This window comes from Apodemus sylvaticus, chromosome 4, assembly GCF_947179515.1.
Source record: "Apodemus sylvaticus chromosome 4, mApoSyl1.1, whole genome shotgun sequence".
NCBI classification, from domain to species: Eukaryota; Metazoa; Chordata; class Mammalia; order Rodentia; family Muridae; genus Apodemus; species Apodemus sylvaticus.
The window spans coordinates 15,337,129-15,353,438 of record NC_067475.1 but is presented as its reverse complement, the minus strand read 5'-3'; the positions used below and the strand labels follow the sequence as shown (position 1 = coordinate 15,353,438).

Here is a 16,310-nt window from a genome sequence, read left to right as displayed (position 1 = left end):
ATATTTTCAACTTATTTGAATATAGGGACCACGAGGACTGCCGGGCAATGCTGGACTTCCTGGAGAGATGGGTGTGGAGGTAACACTTTGTGATTCATTCAAAATTTTGAATCAATATGTTTTATAAAACAAGGTGAATTGGATAATTGATTAATATATGTCAGGGAGAATGGTTTTGTATACTTTTCTTTTATATTTAAAAAACACAACCTAAAACTATATAAAAGGCAGAAATAATCAATGTGTAGAGATAATTTCATACATATGAAGTTCTCCTCTAAGAATTAGTTCACTGAAATGGAGGTGGAACAAACAGTGAATGCAGATTTTCCTTTGCTGATGAGAATTGACTCGATAGCTCTTCACTCTAAGCGGTGGCATCCTATAGAGAATGGGTAATTTCAGCATCACCCTATTTATTATATCATTTTGAATCAAACCATGTTTGTTATAATTATGAAATTCAACCATTCCATTTATGTTGCTGACTTTAGCAGTAAGACCATGCACCCCCCCCCATCCCTGCACTTCCCCGGCACCTGTGAAAGTTATCTACCTGTCTGTCTGTCTATCTGTGTACCTATCTTTATTTCTTGCTTCCTCACTTTGTCTTCTCATTATCCTTTCTCAGACTCAAATGAAACTGCCCTTCCACCTCCTCAGCTTTGCTGACTGAATACTAATGTCAACACAAAAGACATCTTGATGGCCTTCTATGTATCTATCCACCTAGACAACTCATAAATATATCGTGTGCAAAATCAGGGCACTCCTGCTCTTCTGCTTCTATATGCAAAGCCCATTACTTTCCTGTTCTTCCATTTTCATGAGCACCTCGCTGAAAGATCCCATGATGCCCAGCACACCCAGCGTGAGAGTCATCCTAAGCTACCCCTTCTTCTTCCTCACCCTCTCCTTCTCTTTTCTCTTTGAATGAGCCCTTGATCCTTTAAATCTATCCTTCTCTCTTCGGCAATCCTGCAAAAGCCGAACCTTCAACCTTGCTGCCATGTCTCTTCTAACTCCCCCAAGACCCTCAGCTAATCATTGCCAGTTTATATTTCTTGCAACATTCTTGCAATTCTTTAAAAGTTGCATAACCTTTACAATAAATATCCATTTCCTTTTTTAATTTTATGAACTTTATTATTTAAAAAACTTGCACACCAAAATTAACTGATTCCTTAACACAGTAATTCCTATGTGGTTTGCTTCTCCTCCTGGGCTTGGTGACACAGTGCCACTTCCTTGGCGAGGCCATGCCTCTTACTGTGCACTCAACAGGGGATGCAGGATAAGGTCCTGACTCCTGTAGAAGCTCATAATCTATTTCAGAGTATAGTCAATGTCAACAACCATTAACTGCAATGGGTCAGGCTCAGTAAGGCAGAAATTGACAGGAAATATGGAACAGGGCAGCTGCTGCTTGACCCTGCCTGAGGGAGGAAGAAAAATAAGACATGTATGTGGGAACATAAAAATGAGATTGAATAAGTGTGAAAAGAGTGAGAAATTACAAAGTTTCTGTAAGGCAAAGGACACCATCAAAAGGACAAATTGGCAACCAAAAAATTGGGAAAAGATCGTCACCAACCCTACATCTGACAGAGGGCTAATATCCAATATATACAAAGAACTCAAGAAGTTAGACCCTAGAGAACCAAGTAACCCTATTAAAAATGGGATACAGAGCTAAACAAAGAATTTTCACCTGAAGTACTTCGGATGGCTGAGAAGCATCTTAAAAAATGCTCAACATCATTAGTCATTAGGGAAATGCAAATCAAAACTACCCTGAGATTTCACCTTACACCAGTCAGAATGACTAAGATTAAAAACTCAGGAGACTGGAGATGTTGGCGAGAATGTGAAGAAAGAGGAACACTCCTCCACTGCTGGTGGGGTTGCAAATTGGTACAACCACTCTGGAAATCGGTCTGGCGGTTCCTCAGAAAACTGGGCACCTCACTCCCGGAAGATCCTGCTATAACACTCCTGGGCATATACCCAGAGGATTCCCCAGCATGTAATATGGATACATGCTCCACTATGTTCATAGCAGCCCTATTTATAATGGCCAGAAGCTGGAAAGAACCCAGGTGTCCCTCAACGGAGGAATGGATACAAAAAATGTGGTATATATACACAATGGAGTACTCTTCAGCCATTAGAAACAATGAATTCATGAAATTCTTAGACAAATGGATGGAGCTGGAGAACATCATACTGAGGTAACCCAGTCTCAAAAGACCAATCATGATATGCACTCACTAATAAGTGGATATTAGCCTAGAAACCTGGAATATCCAAGACATAATCCACATATTAAATGTTGTCCAAGAAGAACGGAGGAGTGGCCCCTGGTTCTGGAAAAGCTCAGTGTAGCAGCAGTGTAGGGGAATACTAGGACAGGGAAGTGGGAAGGGGTAGATGGGGGAACAGGGGGAGGAAGAGGGCTTATGGGACTTTTGGGGAGTGGGGAGCCAGAAAAGGGAAAATCATTTGAAATGTAAATTTAAAATATATCAAATTAAAAAAAGAAAAGAAAAAAGACACTACTAATAAGAGAATTTCAGAAAGAAGGGTGGCACTGGGGAGATCCTCGGACTGTGGGGCTACGGGATATTAGCTGTCCACAGAGAATGGAAGGTACCTGGACTGAAGTCATGAACAGTCTGGAGTACTCTATTACAAGGCTTGGGCCTTTTATCTTGGGCTCTTAAAAGTCATCATCTAAACTAGGCAGTAATGAAGTCAGACTCATATTTTGCTTAAAGCAGTTCTAGCAGCTGAATGAGAAATGTTTCTCGGCAAATATAAGTATAGGTCTACCTATTAAAAGGGTTTTGAAGAGAGTCATGTAGTCACACATCTGCAATCTTAGCACTCAAGACTGAGGCAGGGGGATTATTCTGAGCTTGAGGCTAGCCTGTGAATACATGAATGCTGGGACAGCTTGAGCTATGCCATGAGATTCTGATGGAAGAAAAAGAGGGGGGGAGAAGAAGGAAAAGGATGGAGGGAGGGAGAGAAGGAAGGATGGAGGGAGAGAGGGAGGAAGGGAGGGAGAGAGTGAGGGAGGAAGGAAGGGAGGGAGAGGAAAGGAGGAGAAAAAGAAGCTGGTGAACTGAAGTGATAATGTACACACAGAGATACTCATCATATAAATTCTACAGACCCTTCATATGTGGAATTTGAAAAATGGAGCAGAAAGAGATGTCAAACCATTCGGGCATTTCTAGGTCATGTGACAGAAGTGGCAGTGTCTCTTCTGGAGTCTGGAAGGCTGCAAGGAAGCAGATGCTACAGTCTGCTTGTCCATCCAAGGCAAATAGCTTACAGGTGACAGAGCTGACTAAGATATGATCAAGAGATAGCACTTAGTATGACCACCAGTGCTGTGCTACATCCTGAGCCTGAAGAAACCACAGAGAAATCACACTCACAGCTTGAATTATTTTTAAGAGAGTAGAAAGATTCTGTTGTGATAAGGATGTGAAATGCCCTTGGCGATCTGAGGAAAATACAGAGGTTTCACAGTGGTTGGAGAGCAGCAGAAAAGAGAACACCCACTAGCAAATAAAACATGAGATGTAGCTCTCCCTGCTGCAGAGTGACTGAGGGCCCCGGTGACAGTTGACCTCTGAAGCATGCTTGGGTTGCTCGCAGGATTTATGTGTTCTGCTGCTTCTGCGGGTTTGCACAGCTTCATGAGGCAGGTACAGGTATCACCCCCATTTTACAGAGGAAGAAACTAAGACATGAAATTATCAAAGAGCACTAGCTTGTATTAATATCAGTCTCAGATACAAACCCAGACACTCAGCCTCCACATTCTCAGTTACAGAAATAAACACCAAGGAGTCAAAACACAAAAGCCCAGTGTCCTCTGAGCTGCTGGACCGGAGTTTTCATTATCTGCCCATCTCTTCCATTGTGTGGGTACTTCTCATCTTCATTTTATTTTTAAAAACAGAGACTGTGGATGGTAGTGGTTTATGAAAAAGAAAAACTGAACCCCTTCCATCTAAAATACTATTAAATTATGGAATCATTTTAATCTCTAATAATTATAAAAAAGAGTCTTGTCTGTGCTTCAAAATAGTGCAGAATTTATGCAATTACAATTAATTTAGGAAATTAAAAAAGAATAGAGGAAAAATATGGGTGGGGTAAAAAGAAGGCACACAATTCCACTCCCAGCTATAGAGCTATTGGAAGTTGTTATCTGCAGGGAGAAAGTGAGGTTTCTAGAAGATTATAGCCCTTGATAAGTAGACCGCTCTCCTGTAGAAGACCACTTATCCAAAAAGATCTGGGTTGAACTACCTGATCTTGAAGGATTCTTTTCTTAAGTGGCACAAAGTTGGGTAGGTAGGGGACGTGAGTCGGGGAAAACTTGGGAGAGAAGACATGACCTGATGGCACATATACAAAGCTCCCAATGGATTAATAAAAGGAATGGAAGAATGAGTGAATTATAAGACTGGGAAGACGTAGGGGACACAAAAAGAACAAAACAAAACAAAACACCATGTATGCTTCCGAGAGCAAAAAGAATACAACAGCCACTGCTGAAGTCTCAGACCTGGAAGGAGACAAAGATCACAAGAAATTGTGTTTTCAAGGTCAAAATAATCAAAGCTCCCCAACAACACTGGAATCATCAAGAAAAAGAGACTAGAAAAATAATTCAGTAAACTACTTTTTGATGTGACAACTCTATCCTCAATTTATATGGTATATTTTACTTTTAAAATATGAAAAATATTAATTGATCCTAAGGAAGTTGGTTTCGATGGCCACAGGAGGAAGAGACACAATTAGGAAGGTGGATAAATATTTTTAAATCTGAGGACAGGTAATTTGAGGCTGTAGGAAGAAGTTATTCCATACTCTCTAAGGTTTCAATGATGAAAGTTTTGGGGGGAAATGGTCTTAATTGTTCTGGTTTCAAGCCTGGTTTCAAGCAAAGCTGAAATCTCTGATATTTTTGAATTTTCTGAACTACTAAGGAATCCTAGAAAGATGCTTTGAAGTTTGTGTAGAAGCAGCCAAAGCCCTCTCCAGCACACTGACTCACCTTTGAGCTGAAACTCAAACCACCTTCTTATGGGTTGGTACAGCCCTTGGAACTTGTCAAATCATTCTCTTTTAGGGACCTCCGGGCACTGAGGGAGACTCTGGCCTGCAAGGTGAACCAGGTGCTAAGGTAACTATAAATGTAAGCAAAAGGCATGTCTCTAACGTAGCGCCCATACTTTTCCCAGTTTGACAAACACCATCTTTTTTAGATTTTGGAGGGGGACAAGGTGGAAACGATGTCTCACTGTGTAGTCCGGGCTGTACTGGAACTCACTATGTAGAGCAGGCTGGCCTGAAACTCAGAGAGAGCCACTGTGTCCAAGAGCTGGGAGTAAAGGCATGAGCCACCCTGCCCTGCAACAAACACCGTCCTGAAGGTGGAGCATCAGGAGAGCAGAAAGGACTCAAGATGCTGTCTCTTGTAATATGCACTCCGTGATTAGAACTTGAGCGAAGAAAAGCTTAGCCTTCCCTTTGTCTCTCCAGGGAGATGTTGGACCTACTGGCAGCGCTGGGGATGCTGGGGAACCAGGGTCTCGCGTGAGTACCTACAGTATCAAGTCTAATGCACCGACCCACTGTTTGGGGGCACTCAAAACTTAACTACCCTAATCGCACCGAAAAGTAGTGTAATAAGCCTTTCATGTGCACTATGGAATGTTTCCTGACTTTAAAAACTACACACTACACCCTGTTTGCATTCTAAATTAGGCATTTGGAATCCTAAAAGACTTTTCTCAAAACCACGTGAGCTCTAAAGAGCCTTGCCAAAAAACGTGCGGTCACGTGGTTACTGCTTAGAGCTGCTTAGAGAAGAACTTCACAAATAGCTGATCAACATTCAGGACACTGTCCAACCTAACAGACAGAATGAAGCTTGAAATGTAATTTGTGTTTAAAAAACCATCCCAGGACGGTGTGAAGCTAATGAGATGCAAGGAAGTGTTTATGAGTAGTTGTAATTTGATAGCCAGGAAAAGTTATAATGATATAGACCGGCTTTAAGCCTGGTGAGGTGGCTGTTTTTCACCATAATTTTTCACTCAGAAGATAAAGTATGAAAGATTTATATTTTTTGCATCTGGTTTATTGCTTTGCATTTTCCTTTTAGGGGGTTGGGATTAGAAATCAGCTTAATACAGGGATCATAAATGAGACTGGTGTAGTTCTATTAATTAGTACTGGTTAATTCACTTAATTATAAAGAGCAACACTGCTTTAACAGCTTCATAAGTTATGGTCAATGTTTTTGTGAGTTCTATATCTAAAAGGGAGTTTATGGGTGTGCCTTGGCCATAATCCTTGCCTCTCTGAAGGGAGAAAGTATAGAAATTGAAAGCACAGTAAAATGATCATGACTGAGTTTGGTTACGTTAACCCACTAAGTTCACTCTAGCAAGGAGCTGGATTTCTTACCCTGGAGGTGTTTACATTTCCTGATCTCAGAGGAGCAATCTAGCTAGATGAATTTCCAGGCTCCAGACAAACATGTTGCCTTTAATTATCTAAAATGTATCAGGTATTCCAGAAACACACTGCTTTTGAGTTTACAACAGTGACCATCTTAGGCATCGCCAGAGCTCTTCCAGGAAACTTCAACCACGTTTGGTCCACTGTCAAGTCCTCTTTACAGATGATGTTGACATAGAAATAAATAACTACAAATGAGCTACTTCCTACACCTACTAGGGGCAAACTGTGTAGTAAGATCAATGAGATGACCAAAATCTTAATCTTACTTTGTCTGCTGCCAAATAAAATAGGGAGAGCCTGGAGCACCTGGAGAAGAAGGTGTCCAAGGAAAAGATGGATTAAAGGTAAGCTGCATGTATGTATGTATGTATGTATGTATATATGCATGCGTGTATGCATGCATGTATTTTTGAGATGATGTTTTATATCCTAGGCTATCCTCAAACTCACAGAATATCCTGAGAATGACTGAAACTTTGGACCCTCCTGCCTCTACCCCCTAAGTTTTGGAGCTATAGTTTTTATTCAGTGCCTCAGATTAACCTCAAGGCATCGAATGCACTATCATACTAGCAACCGAGGGTCATCCTAGCCCTCAACTAAAATTTTAAGTAGAATGTTTAAGGGATCAGGCTTAATTACTTTTGTGTGTCAAATAAAAATATACTTCTTGCATGACATAATTATTTCACTACATTCTTAAGAATAAACATCTTTCATTGGGTTCCAGGGGTCTCCAGGAGGAAGTGGACTTCCTGGAGAGGATGGAGACAAAGGAGAGATGGGTTTACCAGGAACAGCAGGGCCTGTTGGGAGACCAGGTCAGATGGGCCTTCCAGTAAGTACTGCTGGTTCACTTAACTCAGTGCTATATGTACACACACATACATGCAAAAACAATATGTACCACACATATATGCATACCATGTGTACACATACACGCACCATACACACACATATGCAAACATGCAAATATACCACACACATATGTACACCCATGTGCAGAGATATATGCACATATGTATATACCACATACATGAACACCCATGTGCACACACACATGTACATGCATCATGCATCACACACATACACACACACACATGGGTACAGACACTGGCACACACAATTTGACCTCCTTTTATGTCTGCATGGTGACTGGAGATGTTGACTGAGTCTTGAGTGGATGATAAAACCAGACTGTGAATCGTCCTCGAATGCAAAGGGGAAAGACACTTTTTCATATACTGTTGAACTTCTGTCGTAAATCTTTTGCTGGTCAAAGTCTTCTGTTGTCTCAGATTTAATTAGTGTAAATATTCTGCTATGATCCCATGTTCTTGTTCTAGAATAACTCCTAGCCCCCAGATGAAGATTCTTTGTAACCATGATGCAGTAACAATGCCTTCTCCTGAGTTACAAAGGAAATTTAAAATGTCATAGTGAACAAATGTTCTCACCTTCAGGCAAATGTAAGCCATAGCTAGGTAAGAGCAGTCTCTCTCTGGTTAAACTCAGGATATTTGTGACCCTGTTCCTCCTGTAACCTTCCTGCCTTTGGGGTGGTTTGTAGTTTAAGGCTTTACTGTTTCCTCTGATCTGAGACTTTTAAGCAGAGAATTGCTCTGTTTTTACTTCTCCAAGTTTGCTTGACCTTAGAGATTGTTCGTTCCTTGATAGAAGAATCCCTATGATTCTACTAAACACCAAGATTTCCCTCTCCCCTGTGCCCTGGCAATCTTCCTCAGTAAAGAATCAACGTTCACTTCGAGTGGTGGAAGTCTTCTCCCCGGGAGATAACTCTTGAGAAGCACATTTTTGTCTTTCGTCTCTTCAATAACCACATTCTTGTGAGCTCCTGTGTCTCCATGTGAGGGCTCTGCAAAGACTGGGAACACAGCAGTGATTTATAAAACTGGTTGGGGATTGTTATGTGTTTTTACTGTGTGTCTCTTCACTGGCAACTAACGTCCAAATCAATAATATCATATCGGTGGTGTAGCCCCTGCCCTAGTCAGCTCAGCTGAGTTTGCCTCACTGAGATGAAAGAGCTGTCTTGAAAATCAAAACAAATACCATAAATGAAGCTATAACTGGCTCCCTCGTCACTCGCAGGTATCCGAGACTGTGGTTCCTTTCTCGATAATAAGAAACAATGCTATAATATAATTAATGTAATAGGATATAAATATATTCTCCACAAACAATAGGGAACTGCACCAGCATATTTCAACTGGCATCTAAAGAATGAGCGTAAGGAGGCTGGAGAGATGGTTCATCAGTTAGTAGCTCTTGCTGGTCTTGCAGAGAGCCTGGGCAGGGCTCCTGGCACCCACACGGAAGCTAACCACCATCTTCCTAACTCCAGTCCACATTGTCTTCTGACCTCTGCAGGTTCCAGACATGCACCTGATATGCACGCATGTTTGCAGGTACACACTTACATGCATAAATTAACCAACTTATTAGAGAAAAATGTGGATAAAGCAAAAACATCATTGTGCCTAAACATCATTGGCAGGTGAAGATTGTTTTCCATTCAGTTTTACCATCATAGTAAATTGCCTATTTCTCCTCTGCCCTGACATCTCAACTCAGCACCCACAATGCCTTAAGGATCCTCTCTGAGAGTAAGCAACATGAAGTCACTTGCCTCCTCTCAGAGAACCCTCTATATATGTTATTATCCCTCCTTTCACCAGGAGAAATATTCAGACTCACTGTACTGTAGGAGATGCCAGGGCTGACAGCAATTCCCTTGTTCTCCGATTTCAGCATCCCCAAAACCACATTGAAACACTCACTTTGGGTTCTAAGTTTTACCTTCCTAGGGTTCTTGGCAGGTTGAATTATTTTTAGGGAATTAATTTTCCCATTAGTATCAGGATTCTACCTGTAAAAGAAACCAGTGCCAAGAAATTGTGATTCTGGATAATTTCGACAAATGAATGTTTTTTGGGGCCAGGCATGTAGCTTAGGGGTAAAGCATACATCTACATCTAGCATGTAAAGGTGGGTTTTTATCTCCAGCATGCATGCACACACTCTCATACTCTGTGTGTGTGTGTGTGTGTGTGTATGTGTGTGCATCTCTAGTAACTTATACCTCAGCAAGGACTTTTAAAACAACTAGATTGAACATACAATGGAGGAAAAGAAGGATCCAAGTAGACACAGCACAGCATCCTCAGGGACTCTGAGGATGCTGCCTATGACAGCTGGCGATGGGGAGAGCAGAGATGGAACAGAGGCTACAAACAAAGCATGGAAAATGACAAACACAGACTCCATCTGCTTCCTAATGCCTCCCGGGACAAATCCTGCCCAATACGCATCATGGTTACCTCTCTCTCTCTCTCTCTCTCTCTCCCTATCCCTCTCCTTCTCTCTCTCTCTCTCTCTCCCTATCCCTCTCCTTCTCCCTCTCTCTCTCTCCCTCCTCTTTCTCTCTCTCTCTCTCTCTCTCTCTCTCTCTCTCTCTCTCTCTCTCTCTCCCTCCCTCCTCTCTCTCTCTCTCTCTCTCTCTCTCTCTCTCTCTCTCTCTCTCTCTCTCTCTCTCTCCCTCTCCCTGTCCCTCTACCTCTCCTTCTCCCTCTCTCTCTCTCCCTCCTCTCTCTCTCTCAGCAACAACACATGTGTGTTTCTTTTTTATTCTTTTTTGTTGTTGTTCTCTTTGGAATTTTAAATGTCTTTCAGATCATAAACTCAATAAAAATACCGTGGCATTTTTTTTCAAACAAATTTTATGATCCAAGGAACTGTTGCTTAATCAGGCAGCCTGATGTTGGTTTTATTTTGCGCTTTTAAAATTGTTCTTTGGGCAGTGTCCCAAAGATGCTACCTCAGTCTTTACAAAATAAACATGGAAAAGGGTGGAAGAAAAGACTTTTTTTTTTTCAAAATAAGAAGCCCTTCACTCTGTAAGACAGGATGAGATTGGTGTTGAGGGGGTGTATAGGAAAACATCAGTTGACAAATTCAAAATCCAAGCTGTTGCTTGGCTAAACAGAGGAGAAAATGTGCATATTTTATGCATGAATTCCATTCTAAAATGTTCAGTTGCCCAAATGCATATCTCCGCTAGGAAAGAACATCTGTCTAACTTATGGTCGGTCATCCACATCTGAAGACTCTACTGCAATGGCATCTCATCTCTAAACACATGTGGAGAACTCCAAAGTAGGGCGTATTAAAATGAGGTTATTTTGTTTTATTCCTTTAGTGAAAACTCAATCAGACTTACTGAAATGTGCATTTTTGATCTGCTTAGGTACAATGAGATTTTTTCCTTGGGAACCCTGGGGATATTTTGGTTAGAAATTTTGGGTTGGTGACATTCTCAGAATTAAAAAAAAAAAAAAAAAAAAAAAAAAAAAAAAAAAAAAAAAAAAAAAACCAAAACCTAAGTCTTATCACCTGAGTATATTCTGTGACTGTCCTGCTAAGGTTTTGTTCGATCGTAAATATCATAGATACAGAAATCCTACCCCGCCAGTTTTCAAACCTCTGTTCCCCCACTGAAGAGCTGCATCACTGAGCAGGCCAGTCTCTGGTCTTAGCTTCCTGCATCCACTGCATAGACCGATAGGCTGGGGCTCCTGCAGATGTGCCCAGCATGGCTGCTGACTCAGCATGGCTCTGTTCCTGATATTCCTACTTCCATCAGAAAGCACACATCTGCTTAACCTATAGCTTAACCTGTGGCTTCTGTATAGATTTTCTTCGGAAGAGAAGGCTCTGTGGCATAGAAACAACATTCATTGGGGCTGGAGGGCTGGCTCACCAGTGAGGAGCACAACTGCTCTTGCACCAGACTGAAGTTCAGTCCCCATGTCAGACAGCTTACATGACCTGTTGCTCAACACCAGGGATTCTGACACCCTGGGCTTCATGAGAGTTCTGGACTCCTGCACCCATAGAGATACAGAGAAAGCAACATTCACTTTTATTTAGCATTTTGAATTTTTTACTCAGCCTTTCAGAGCATGATGCTATAAAATACACATGTCCAGGCAGCTTCTGGTATTTTCTATGATTCTGTAACTCTGCTAAGAACTGGGCATACAGAGTGGAAACTAAAGATACTAAAGCCCATAGTCACACACTAGTCAATAGATGAGTGTAGATACAATGGTGTAAGTAAATCAATAACAAGAAATGTGAAGTTTAAAAATATAAATTACAAGTGTCATGAATTAAAATAACAGATTAAGAGCAATAAAAATAATTAGTTAAGGATGGTGTACTAATGGTTTCTGTTGCTATAATAAAACACCCTAGCCAAAAGCAACATATGTGAGAAAGGGGATTGTTTTAGCACATAATTCTATGTTATATCATGAGGGAAATCAAGGACTTGGTTATATCCACAGTTAAGAGCAGAGAGATTAAACTCATGGATCCTAGCTTGCTTGCTTGCTTGCTTGATTGATTGATTGACTGATTGATTGATTGATTGATTGATGTGCTCAGCTTGCTTTCTTCATTATTATACAGTTCAGGGCCATATGGCTATGGGATGTGCTACCTGCAGTGGGCTGGGTCTTACCATGTCAGTTAAGGCCAACAAGATAATACCATATAGACATGCCCATGACCTAATGTGAGCTAGACAGTTCTTCAACTGATTCTCACTTACCAGATGATTCTAAATTATGGAAAGTTGACCATGAAAACTAATCATCACAGGTAAAAGACATAACATGCTGGAGCCATTAACACCTTCTTTGAATAATGGTTGACTGAGCTCAGATCCATTTCAAGAATTAGAAGAAGATCCTTTATGGTTGATGGATTCGCAAGGGCAGTGGTGTGGAGGTGAGTCAGCTGGGCACCTTTAGACCCCGAAAGCAGCATAGCACCATGAATAGTCAGAGGTCAGCTTGTATGTTTTTTTATGTTTGTTTGTATGTTTTAAATGTGAAGAAATATATAGGAAACAGAACATGTGGGATTTTTAAAGGATTAATAAGAAATGCAGATTTGATTCAAAAAGTGGAGGGGATATTGAAAAGATTCAAGCAGAAAAATATCATCTTTGGTAAGAATCACTCATAATTCCCACTTTGTTTAGCATCGTCTAATGTCAGGAGTTATCAAAGCATAAACTTAGATAAACAATATGCATTGGATGAGCATCCGTGTGATGCACCAGGCAAGTCTGTCGGGGAAATAGTGATCTGTCAAAGAAGGTTGCTAGAGCACCAATCTACCTGTGTGCACGAGATCAAGCTGGACACTGCTCACCCTGCAGATCAACTCAGAGAAGCTCCGAAGCTCCAACTGCAAAAGCCTTGGAGGAAATTGTGGCAGTGGAGGGTGGGTGGAGATAAATCTTCATGGCTTTAAAATAAGCAAGGACTTCTTAAGCAAAGCATAAAAAAAGAACCAAAGACACTAACAAAAAGGTAATGGACTCCACTACCAATAAGAGTGTTGTACATTCTAGATGCACATAAATCCCATACAATGATTAACTTGTTAGAAAGACAACCAATGTGGTGCAGCACTTCTGAAAGCAAAGTAACTGCTCTCATAAAGCATCAAACAAGCAGGACTGAATCTCAACATGGATGCTTTCTGGAACTGCTTGACATATATTAACTATAGAAAGGAGATGCACATGGGATGTTCTGTAGGTAAGAACACTTGCTGCACAAGTGTGAGGACCTGAGTTTGAATCCCCAGCACCCTTTTAAAATGCTGTAACCGCAACCCTGTGGGTGTGGATGGAGGCAGCAGGACCTCTGGAGCTTGGTGAACATTAACACAAATTTGACTGAGGAAGAGTCAGTTAATTCTCCCCCACCCCTCTCTCTCCTCCTTGTGGGGAAGACCTAAAGATCTGCTCACTGCTTCTATGTCTTAGTCACATGCCTCTCCTCTCTAGTAAAATCCTTAAAGACTGAGCTTGTAAATTGTTGAAAATGAAGAAAAGGAGAATAGAACAGTCCTCTCAAGACAATTCCCTCTTTAGGCTTTAGACTGAGAAGGGAGGGACCAAGTTCTGGTATTAAAATAGGCAAAAGAGAAATGTATTTTACTAATTTTTATAATGTTTCCTGATTTTACAATGAAGACAGGAAAACAAGGAGAGACCAGGTTTAGGGGTGGGAGGAGGAAATTTAAGAATTGGTTTTGAGTACATAAAATTTGAGAAGCTTGTTAGAAATTCAAGAAGAGATGTTACAAGGAAGAGGGATCGTGGCAGACATAGCTTAAGAATTATGAGAATTCTGGTGGTATTTCACAACATGGGGTATGACAAGATTACCTGAGGGGATAGAAGAGAAGAAGTCTCTCCAGAATTAAGAAGCTGGGTAGCAGAGACATCTTTATTTAAGACCTAAGTAGAAACAAGGGAAGCATGCTTCAATGAAAAGAAAGGATTTAGAAAGTTTTAGGTACAAAAAAAATGTTTCAAATAAAATAACCATTGGATGTGACTTTCCAGAGGTTGGGTACTGTGGTGGGATCAAAAGCCCAACTGAAGAGAAATGAGAGATTAGGTCAGTGACGAGAGGCATGGCACAGCTTTCAAAAGTTTTGCTAGAACCAGAAAAATGGCTCTGGAAAACTTCAGAAGTAATAAATGTCTAATAATGGGAGAGATGGAGGGAGGGAGAGAGAGAGAGATGGAGGGAGGGAAGGACAGAGGAACAGAGGGAGGGACAGAGGGACAGAGGGAGGGAGGGACAGAAAGAGGGAGGGAGGAAGAGAGGAACGGGAAGGAAAAGGGAAGGAAAGAAGAAAGGGGAAGGAAGGAATGGAATAAGGAAGGAAAGAAGGAAAGAAAGAAGGAAGGAAGGGAAGAAGGAAGGAATGAACAAAGGAAGGGAGGGAGGGAGAAAAGGAGGAAGGAAGGAAATGGAGGGAGGGAAAAGGGCAGAGACACATAAGCTTGGGGATTCTCTCACGTAGCTTTAGACCTCTGTGGATGGAGTTAGAAATGGCACATTCAGGATCAATGTTGATAGTACACTCAGGCTAGCTGGACCCTTTCAGAAGGAGGGGTGGTGGACAAGTGAGTGGGTCTGGGACCAAGGACATAAGCGGGACACTGGCCTCACCCAGGGAATGGACCCTTATTTCTCAGACAGAGAAGGAAGCAGGTGTGTGTAACTGAGCCACAGGTGTAGGAAGGTTTGGGAAGAGAACTTCAACTCCTAATTTAATTGCTACTGTATGTTAATGAGCTGTGAGACAAGAATAATAACTTGAAAATAGGGCTAGAAAATATTTGAAGGCAGAGATGAAGGTGTAATCTATCTTTAAAGAAATGCCTCAGCCATAGAGACTGTTGGATATCTGTGTTAGCACTTTCATTTTAATCATGCATTGCAGACCCACAAATTGTAAACAAGTGGTGCCTAAGATGAATTAGTTGTTGACAGGTGGGGTCACACATATCAGCAAGCACACAGATACTGAATTTACTTCATCTAAAAAATATCAATAACACCTAAAAGTTTTGTGTGTTTCCTCATACTGACATTGTACCAAAAGCTTAACACTTTAAAGTATTATAAATGTGAGTCATGTATTTTACAAAGTTTAACACAGGAATACAGTCACTCCAAGAGATGAAGAAAAAATCATTTATTAAAACTTTATATTAACTTTCACTATTGTACTTAGTGGAGAGATGCCTAAGAAATGAGTTAAAATTGACGTTTCTCCACTCTTCTTAATATTAATAATAATATTTACACATAGTAAATAGAAATACTTGTAGGATGAGCTAAATATTCCATAAATTGTAATTAGGTAGAGTTCATCATGATGTCAAATGAAATATTAATACTCAAAAATGGCTTCTTTGTATCTTTAACAACCCCAAAGAATTTTGCTATAATCAGCTACAAGAGTAAGCTCCTTGGATTATGTCTTAACACAGTACTTGTAAAGTTTTGTAGCTATTTATAATTTGAGAATAATATAACCTAAAAAAAAAATCCTAAGAGACCTAAATATATGGACTGAGGTGTAACAGCATTGGTGACCAGGGGGACTTCCATTGTGAAAATATTTCTAAGTCCGTTTATATTTAATTCAGTGTCAGTCAAAAATCCCAACAGGAATTTCAATGGGACTTGACTATGAAAATTAACTCAGAGTTTGTACTGAAGATTAAAGATCCCATATTAAGACAGTTTTAGGAATGCCTGGGGATGGCTGGGGATGGCTGGGGAGGGAGGCAGATGGGATGACTTGACCTATGTGCTATCAGAGCATTATTAAGGTTACCATCTTATGGTTAAATTTCACATGGCTCACAGATGATGAAATTTTTAAAAAAATACCCTAGAATCAGTCTGAGTCAATTTTAAAGTGATATTTGATTATTTGATTGTGCATTATGTGTTAATAAAGAAAATATCACTACACAGTAAATTGTAGTGTAAAATTTGATTGCCCATGTATAAAAAAATCACACACACACACACACACACACACACTGTGTGTTTACAAATATAAGCTAGCAATTCAACTCAAGGAGAAAAAAAACCTTAAAAACTCTTGTCATGGTCAGACCCAGATTTACTTATTGCAACATTGCCATGGAGAAGGAAGACTAACCACTAGGACACACAGTTAAACTGAGATTTGGCCATAATATGGAATCCTGTAGCAGTTACAAAAGAATTAAAAGGTAAAAGGGTTAAAGATGTGGCAGATAATGGCAAAAGCAAGAAGAGTCTGGGTGTCAGAAGACTGCAGGTACAACACTGCCCAAAGTTTAAAAGTGCAGAACA

The 16,310-nt window shown here is 40.6% G+C and overlaps 1 protein-coding gene across 1 annotated transcript in view; it reads left to right on the top strand.

The window, feature by feature from the left end:
* The window catches only part of Col24a1 (collagen type XXIV alpha 1 chain), a 265,455-nt gene that overhangs the window by 166,270 nt on the left and 82,875 nt on the right, over positions 1–16,310 (top strand). The window contains exons 33-37 of the mRNA XM_052178477.1: positions 26–79; positions 5,159–5,212; positions 5,572–5,625; positions 6,849–6,902; positions 7,289–7,396. Of these exons, the coding sequence (XP_052034437.1) occupies positions 26–79; positions 5,159–5,212; positions 5,572–5,625; positions 6,849–6,902; positions 7,289–7,396 (324 nt within the window). The remainder of the gene's footprint in view (positions 1–25; positions 80–5,158; positions 5,213–5,571; positions 5,626–6,848; positions 6,903–7,288; positions 7,397–16,310) is intronic.